Source organism: Pyrus communis, chromosome 8 (genome assembly GCF_963583255.1).
Source record: "Pyrus communis chromosome 8, drPyrComm1.1, whole genome shotgun sequence".
Lineage (NCBI taxonomy): Eukaryota > Viridiplantae > Streptophyta > Magnoliopsida > Rosales > Rosaceae > Pyrus > Pyrus communis.
Window position 1 is genome coordinate 15,413,988 of NC_084810.1, and position 8,455 is coordinate 15,422,442.

Consider the following 8,455-nt stretch of genomic DNA (forward strand, 5'->3'; position numbering starts at 1 on the left):
GCCCATTTTGTTTTTGTTGTCATACAACTTAAACATAATGGGCCTTGTGGACCAAAACGTTTTTGTGCCCTGAAGCCCAAAACTAACTTAAACGCCCAATACGAACGTTTCGTATAATTAATTAACTATTTAATTAATCTTGACCATTCTTCAATTAAACCATTTAATTGCTTATCCATTTCATATAATTTCTTCACTTATATCCTTACTCGGTGTACGATCCATTAGGTTCCAATTAGCGAGGTAGTGTGTGATGTTACTCTTAACGATCGATTGTGAATTGAAACCACATTTCAATTCTCCCTTAAAATTAGTGTTTGCTAATCTTTAGGGCTTCCGCAAACCATGGGTGACACCTAGCAGCATGTCATGGTTACCCAAGCTAAGTAGAAGTGGTTGGAGAACCTATCCAGTTACAACTACAATGCAATACAGTCCTTCTCTAATACAATACTCTTAATCACATTGTTTAAGTGATAGTTTGTTTCATGTCTACTATCCAATGTGATATTTCTCTATATGATTCTATTGAATAAGATTTGGAACAAACTTCCTTAGTCATATTCATATGCTTTGGCCAAAGACTCTCGAATCATATCTTAGAGTATTCTCCTTCCACCATGGAAGGTTAGAGATCCCTTGTTGTGCATTCATATGCCTACATGACTAGATATCTTGACCCCAACAATGCCGTGGACACTCCAATGGAATGCTGTTGACATAATCAAAGATCAAGGACCTAACCATTAGACATCAATGATGCCTCAGGTCAAAGGACTACTTTGCATATTGCAACTATTGAGTTCTCACATGACATGTATGTTCGAACTCTCGTTTGATCGTTGTTCAGTGTACTCGATTACTCTTTCGAGCACCTATGTGTTTGCCTTAGTGTCCAACACCAAATGACTTGAGACTAGTTCATACTCACGCTTGAGTCGACATAACACATACTAACCTTAGCGGATTGTCAATGCCCAATTGGCAATCCTATGGCTAGGAACGTTTTAGGAATGAACATAAGAGAAAGGTCCCGTTAATTTAACTAACTTAAATCACTTGTCTCTTAGATCAAATACATTCCTTGGATTCCCTTATTGCTTAAACACAAGATACTATAAATAGTGATTAACAATAAGCTTTGCCCTCTATTAAACATATAAAAGTTTAACACAATAAGTATTCCAAAAAGCTATTACATCAAATGAGTGGCTTTGTGGGCATACTTCCAACAAAATTTCCTCTGGTGAAGTTTCAATTATGCAAAGGAAGGTGTGTAGAACTTCGGTTCAGGTCTTCGTACCGCCATTTTCCGCTGCAACTGTTACGATGGACTATTCTCCTCGATGACTGAGCTTCGATCTGGAAGCTCTTTGGGTGACAATGCTACGACTGGAAGTGTGAAGTTTATTTGGATGACTCGAATTGTGCGCAAATTGGGGCAATTTTGGCAACCTTGGGGATGGATGACTGATTTCCATGGGGTTCCAGCGGTCGCTGTGTATGGATTCCAGTTGGGGATTTTTTTTTCTTTTCTGGCTTGTTGTGTTAGGGTTTGTTTGGGTCTTTGGAGGAGGGATTTGTGTATATTTTAGTTCTATGATGAAAGTTATATTAACAAAAAAAAAAAGTATATAAAGACTGACTTGAATAAATGATGCTTGAAACAAATGACATCTTTGTAATGACAAACACACAACAATTCTTTCTGTTTATCAGTAAGAGAAACTCGAAAAGTGAAGAGTCGACTCTCAAGCACTCACACTAATTCTAGTTTACAACATGTTATAAGCACGCAAATCTCTTTGGATAAATTTTCAACCATATCTAAATTATAAAAGCATATACGGTGTACCGTCTTATGTTCCACTTACACAAAAATGGTTCCTCCTAGTTTGGGTCATTTCTTGCTTGGTTTGTAAAGTTGTAGTTTTCGTCTAATTTGGGCTTTCGGCCCTCTCAGCTGAAAATTCCGGTAAGAAAGAAGGAACCGTGAACCTTCCCTTGAATTGAATCCTTGAGATCGAATAACATTCAAAATTCCAAACGCGTCCTCGTGATAAAAGCAAATTTACACCGAAGGACAACCCTCCCCTCTCCTCCCCTCCCCTCCCCTCCCTCGTCCTCTCTATCGAGATCAAAGCTCTTCGATTTTTTTTAACAGGTCTTAACAATAAAGAGAACAAAATCTAGGGCTTCCACACCTAAAAATTACCCTCCGATCCTCGATTATTTTCACCCCCATCGATATGAAATTATTCAAACTCTTCAAACTCTAGGGCTTTTTCCCCTTTTCGATTCCGGAGCTCCGAATTCTGTATGCGTGATCGGTCAGGCGAGTTCAAAAGAGATGTATAGCAATTTCAAGGAGCAAGCGATTGAGTACGTGAAGCAAGCCGTGCAGGAAGATAATGCGGGAAATTACGCAAAGGCGTTCCCTTTGTACATGAACGCCTTGGAGTACTTCAAGACCCACTTGAAGTACGAGAAGAACCCTAAGATCAAGGAGGCAATAACCCAGAAGTTCACCGAGTACTTGCGCCGTGCCGAGGAGATTCGGGCGGTGTTGGATGACGGCGGCCCAGGGCCGGCGTCGAACGGGGATGCGGCGGTGGCCACCAAGCCCAAGACCAAGCCCAAAGACGGGGAAGGCGGTGACGGTGAGGATCCTGAGCAGGCGAAGCTCCGGGCGGGGCTGAATTCGGCGATTATAAGGGAAAAGCCCAATGTGCAATGGAATGATGTTGCTGGTTTGGAGAGTGCCAAGCAGGCCTTGCAAGAGGCGGTTATATTGCCGGTCAAATTCCCGCAGTTCTTTACCGGTAATAGTTTGCTTCAATATTTGATATATTGACTTTAGCTAGAAAGTTTAGATTTTTTATTTAGTAATTGTAATGGGTAGTTGTTAAACTTGGGTAAATATTGGATTTTACGGTTTCAAGGCAGAGTGTGACTAAAGCAATATGGGTTGAATTGGTCTTTACTTCAAAGCGTTGCTGGTGCTGAATTGTTGCCTCGAGTAATGTTGGGGTATTAGGCATTATTTTTTGATATGGGGGAATTCGTCTTATGTAGTTTATATGCCTCTAATTTCATGTTTGTGAAAGCTAAGTGATAGGAATTTTCGAATCATAAAGGTGCACATAGGTTTTTGGTCCGTGTTCATCTGGGTGAATTGCTTGGCTCAAAAGATTTCGTTTTTGTTGTAGTGTTAGGAAAATAGAAAGGTTGAAGTTGTTAATAGACTACAGATGGGTTTGCAATTTTATCATCCAGCATGGAGTAATTGATACTTCTAAAGCAAAAGTTCATCTGTTATCAATCTTGATCGCACTACCTTATTGTTACTATATATTTTTCATAGTATCATTTTCATGGTTTATTTGGAAGCACCATTTTTGGTCTTTATCATCCATCATTTTTTATCCATTACAAAGTGAAGTTTTACTTTTGATTCATCTATAAAAGCTAATGTATACCCACTTACATAATTTTAGGCAAGAGACGGCCGTGGAGGGCATTTCTATTGTATGGGCCTCCTGGAACTGGAAAGTCTTACTTGGCCAAGGCTGTTGCAACTGAGGCAGACTCGACATTTTTCAGGTAATATATCCATCATTTGTGTGATGACTTATTTTAACTAACTGAAAGTTGGTTGATGCTCTATAATAGAAAGTATGTGATCATACAAAGTTGAGTTGGCTCACAGGGGGAGATGGTACAATGAGTACCCTCACATCTTCTTGCTGTTTATAAGCAAGAAATTTAACCCGAGCTAATACGAAAAGAGATTATATTTTGATTAAAATGATGACCTTGTAAAATGTGACGGCAAACCCACCAAGGTCTCATTGTCTACCTGAGCGGCTTTGAGGTCTTCTCCCAATGCATTTATTTTGAGACCTGTGTTTAACTTAATTACCCCCGGTGTTTATAGTTGAGTAAAGAAAAACTTTTACCACTTTATGCAACAAATCCTCTTAGTATACTTTACTAGATATATTGTGCATGTGCTTATGCTTTCCTTAGTTTCATTTTATTTCTAGACGTCTCTTCCTGATCATTTGTAATTTTATTTATTTAATTTTATTATTTTTTATGATCTTAGGCCAGAAAGTTTCAAAAGGTCTAGTTTTTAATCTTTAATGTCCCGTTTCTTTTGCTAGTATTTCGTCTTCAGACCTTGTTTCAAAGTGGATGGGTGAGAGTGAAAAGCTAGTTTCAAACCTTTTCCAAATGGCTCGTGATAGTGCACCATCCATTATATTCATCGATGAGATAGATTCCTTATGTGGGACTCGTGGAGAAGGCAATGAGAGTGAAGCGTCTAGACGAATTAAGACGGAACTTCTTGTGCAGATGCAGGTATGTGTTTGTTTTGTGGGAATTAGTGGAGTAAATTCTTAAGGTGCCTTCATTATTCTTTTTAGGTCCTTAAACTTCTAGTTTTGTATAATTATTCCTACTAGTATTTGCTATTTGGAGTCTCTTTTTTACTTTTGTTTATTTTTGGTTTGAAGTCATTCATGTTGTCAGTTGATCTTATCTGTGATGTATATTAGGGTGTGGGACACAATGATCAGAAAGTTCTTGTTCTCGCAGCAACAAATACTCCATATGCACTAGATCAGGTATGGAGATATATGTGAATTTTTTCTTCTATGGTTTCTTCCCTAATTAATGGAGGCATTATATGAAGGTGGCTAACTGGTAGAAATTACAGGCTATTCGGCGACGTTTCGACAAGCGTATATACATCCCCCTCCCAGATTTAAAGGCTCGACAGCATATGTTCAAAGTACTGGACATTTTCCTTTAGTTTTGTATCCATTTTCTTTTGCTTAAACAGGGGCAGTAAAAAAAAAAAAATTATTGGTTGCAATAATTGAAATGGTTCTTATACATTTACTAATCTTTTGTGCTCTCCTTTTTTTGTGTGCGTGGATGTTCTGAACAGGTGCATCTAGGAGATACTCCTCACAACTTAACAGAAAGTGATTTTGAAAGCTTAGCTCGCAAAACTGATGGCTTTTCTGGTTCTGATATTGCTGTTTGTGTAAGCACAAGTCATTCATATTTCTGTGTGCATCTCTGTCTTTGCATTACCTACCTTTTTATTAGGGTTCCTTGCATTAAAGGGTTAAATGAGAATAGCTCACAACATCACCTGTTTTGTTTGGTTTGTTCTTTTTAAAACTGGCAGGTTAAAGACGTTCTCTTTGAACCTGTTCGTAAAACGCAAGATGCCATGTTCTTTTTCAAGGATCCTAAGGATATGTGGATACCATGTGGACCAAAGCAACCAGGTGCTGTCCAAATCACCATGCAGGATCTGGCAGCAAAAGGACTCGCTTCACTGGTATTTGTACATGTTTGAATGCTGGAGTTGATAAACTTGCATACCTGTTTTGGCACAATATTTTTGTATTTGCTGACTTGTCGGCTTCTGGACATTACATATGTCAGGGCTATTGTACATACCAGATTAGGAAGTAACGAGTAATTTTTTATTGGGTTTTTCATCTACAAGCCTTTCATAAGGTGCTAAGCTTACACATTAGACGAACACTTTAAACACAATACCTTAGAAAAACGCCCTTCTTACTTTGCCTAAGAATTTTGCAACGAAGAATAGTAAATGAATGATTAATTTAGTTCTTGAAGTGTTTTTCTATTTATATATATTTTTATTTAATATTTTTTACTATTATCGATTCGAGAGGTAGATTTCACTTGGAATGGAAGCATCCATAAAATGACTGCTAAATTTTCGTTGTTTTAAGAAATTGCTAATTTATGTATCATGCATTCAAATGAGAAAGGAATTCCATTAATGGTCTGATGAACAATTTTGAAGTTTTTCCTTTCAAAAATTATGTTCAGCGTTGAAAGCTCTCCAACGTAATTCTTGTTGCTTATTAAATGCCTTGCAGATCCTTCCGCCTCCTATCACAAAAACAGATTTCGATAAGGTTCTTGCTAGACAGAGGCCTACAGTGAGCAAAAGTGACCTTGAAGTCCATGAGAGATTCACAAGAGAGTTCGGAGAGGAAGGGTGATGAATTCTCTGCACTTATATATCACATTAATCCACACTTGTCGTCAGTCGCCATGATTTGTATTTTATTTTACAAAGTGCTGGATGTAATGAATTACATACTCTGAATGAGTTTCTTCAATGAGGAAGGTGACTTGACTTCCCTTTTCTGTACTGAGATGGAAACCGCTGGTGTTTTACATCTTGAATCGCTTGTTTTCAAATTGTGTAAAGGACAGTTGAAAAAGTATTGCTTCAGAATGTTGATACATCAATAATTTTCGTTGCCCCGTTGGTCATTTCGGTTAATTTTTTCAATGTTGAAAACTAATTTTCTCGTATGTTTCCAGGTGTTTCGTGTCTTTCAGGTATCTTCGGACAATTACTGATTCCTGTCATATTGTATCTAGCGAGCAGTTGTCATTGTAATGAGTTCGTTCCTGTCAACTAGACATGTTTTTAGTATCTTGTGAATGCTTTAACTTGAAAACTTGGGGCATCGGTTTAAGTTGAAGTCGAGTTAGTTGCTTCACCGGCATTCCTCTGATCCCCCGGTTTCTTGGTTAATCTCGTGTGCTTGTAATGGTATGTCTGTTTCAGGAGCCGGGGCGCCTTCGGAGGAATTGGATCCAGAGTCCGGCCGAGTTCCATGACCTGGGATTCAATTCAACCCTTCACCACCCTCAATTTTTTTAGTTTTCATTTCCCCCAACATCCTTTTCCCTTTTTCCAAATCCTTACAATGTGAAGTCCGTGCCACTCTCTCTTACTGTTCGATTTATTTCATTAGGGTATCTTTTTTCCACTATTTCTTTATGTTTGAACATGTAGGAAGTTGGTTATGGTGCTTAGGATTGGATTGGATACCAGATACAAGTCAAATTTTGTCAAGATGAAGGTGGGAGATGGATTATCATGATGGAGATTTATCCCTTGCAAAAATTCATTATAAGGAAGGAAAATAATCCCATTTTAAGAGCATCTTCAAAGGAATTGGCAAAAATATTCTTTAAAAGTGTCATTTGCTAACTCATTTGACACTTTTATTAGTTAATGTTACTTTCAAAATTTGTCACTCCAACTCACTGTTCAATCAACTCTTCAAATTTACGAATAAAATATACTACGGGACCTAATTTGCTAACTTGAAGAAGTAGCAACTGACCTTGTATATTTAAAAGGTTAGTTGATAGTTATTTAATTTGCTAATTGAGTTGCTACCGATGTTAGAGATGCATTTTTCCTACGTGGCATAACAAATCTAACTTTGCTATCTAACAACTACCTTTGTTCGGGATGCGTTTTTTGTACGTGGCATAACAAATCTAACCTTAATATCTAATTGCTACCTCCCTTAGAGATAATCTAACACTGTATAACTGTTCCATGTTCTACTTCTAACTAGGACAAATTTTGAAAATTGCATTGATTTTTTACTTCAGCAATTTTGAATTTGGTGAATTATTTAATCCTAATTAGAAAATACTGTACTTGTGTCTTTATATTTGGTTGAAATAGTCTTGGAGTCTAATGTGTGTATTGTGAGGAAGCTACATTTGGAAATGTTTGATCCTTTGTATGTTTTACATGAAACTATAGTGTACGTCCACTACCAGGACTCAAAATTCTGGCACGTTTGAGATTGTGCTTGTAAGGCCTAAACGCGCTTTCTAACAATTTAAAAGCGTATTTGATTGTATTTGGGTAAAAAATGTTGAAGGACTTATGGATTATACAGGTATTTTTTGGATAAGCTACTTTTTGACAATTAAAAGTTTATGTGATTGGCTTTTGGAAAAAGTGCTTATGGGTTGTAGAAGTGTGTTTCGAAAGCTACTTTTTTAACAATTAGAAGTGTTTAATTGCGTTTGGTAAAAACGACTTCAAGTTTATCCAAAAAACAAAAACGCTACAAGTGTTTGTGGGTTATAAAAGTGTGTTTTTGTAAAAGCATCTCCCATATGCTTGTTCAAAAAGCATTTGAAGAAGCACCTGAATTTGTAATAAAACTTTCTTATTATACCTCTCACTATTGTCCAACCATGGTTCTTCTGGTCATGTTTGAACATTTCTCCAGTACACCAACAAAAGCCGGCTCTAATTATAAATATAATTCGGAACGTTTATGTGCAAACTTTATTGAAATTCCATGAAAAGTCGGCATGGCCAATTCACACTTTCTTCCGGACTATATAATGAACTTGCAACCTTCAACAAATCTTCAGAGTTTCGTGGCTTCCAACATTTTACCATCATGCTCTCTTCTTACATCTTGAAACTAACTACTCTTCTCACTCTTGTCCTGTTCATTTCTTTGGCCCATGGAGCCACTGCTAACAAAAAGGTAGCGAATTTCAAACTTAAGGCGTCGGGTTTATTTTATAGTGTACGCATGCAAGTGTTCACGAAAAAAGCCCT

At 37.4% G+C, this 8,455-nt stretch overlaps 1 protein-coding gene across 1 annotated transcript; it reads left to right on the forward strand.

Moving 5' to 3' along the window:
- The first annotated feature begins 1,955 nt into the window (after window positions 1–1,955).
- LOC137742672 (protein SUPPRESSOR OF K(+) TRANSPORT GROWTH DEFECT 1) lies at window positions 1,956–6,323 on the forward strand. The gene is made up of 8 exons (XM_068482598.1): window positions 1,956–2,822; window positions 3,498–3,603; window positions 4,167–4,365; window positions 4,563–4,631; window positions 4,724–4,798; window positions 4,958–5,056; window positions 5,204–5,359; window positions 5,934–6,323. The coding sequence occupies exons 1-8, from the start codon at window positions 2,351–2,353 to the stop codon at window positions 6,057–6,059; spliced, it is 1,302 nt and encodes a 433-aa protein (XP_068338699.1). The 5' UTR covers window positions 1,956–2,350; the 3' UTR covers window positions 6,060–6,323.
- The last annotated feature ends 2,132 nt before the right edge of the window (window positions 6,324–8,455 follow it).

What these genes read in the sequence shown, in the direction of transcription:
- LOC137742672 (XM_068482598.1), top strand. Translation starts at nt 2,351, where the DNA reads ATGTATAGCAATTTCAAGGAGCAAGCGATTGAGTACGTGAAGCAAGCC. An exon ending in AACTTCTTGTGCAGATGCAG is followed by an intron (nt 4,366 to 4,562) that starts GTATGTGTTTGT and finishes GATGTATATTAG; the next exon opens with GGTGTGGGACACAATGATCA. An exon ending in CAAAAGGACTCGCTTCACTG is followed by an intron (nt 5,360 to 5,933) that starts GTATTTGTACAT and finishes AATGCCTTGCAG; the next exon opens with ATCCTTCCGCCTCCTATCAC.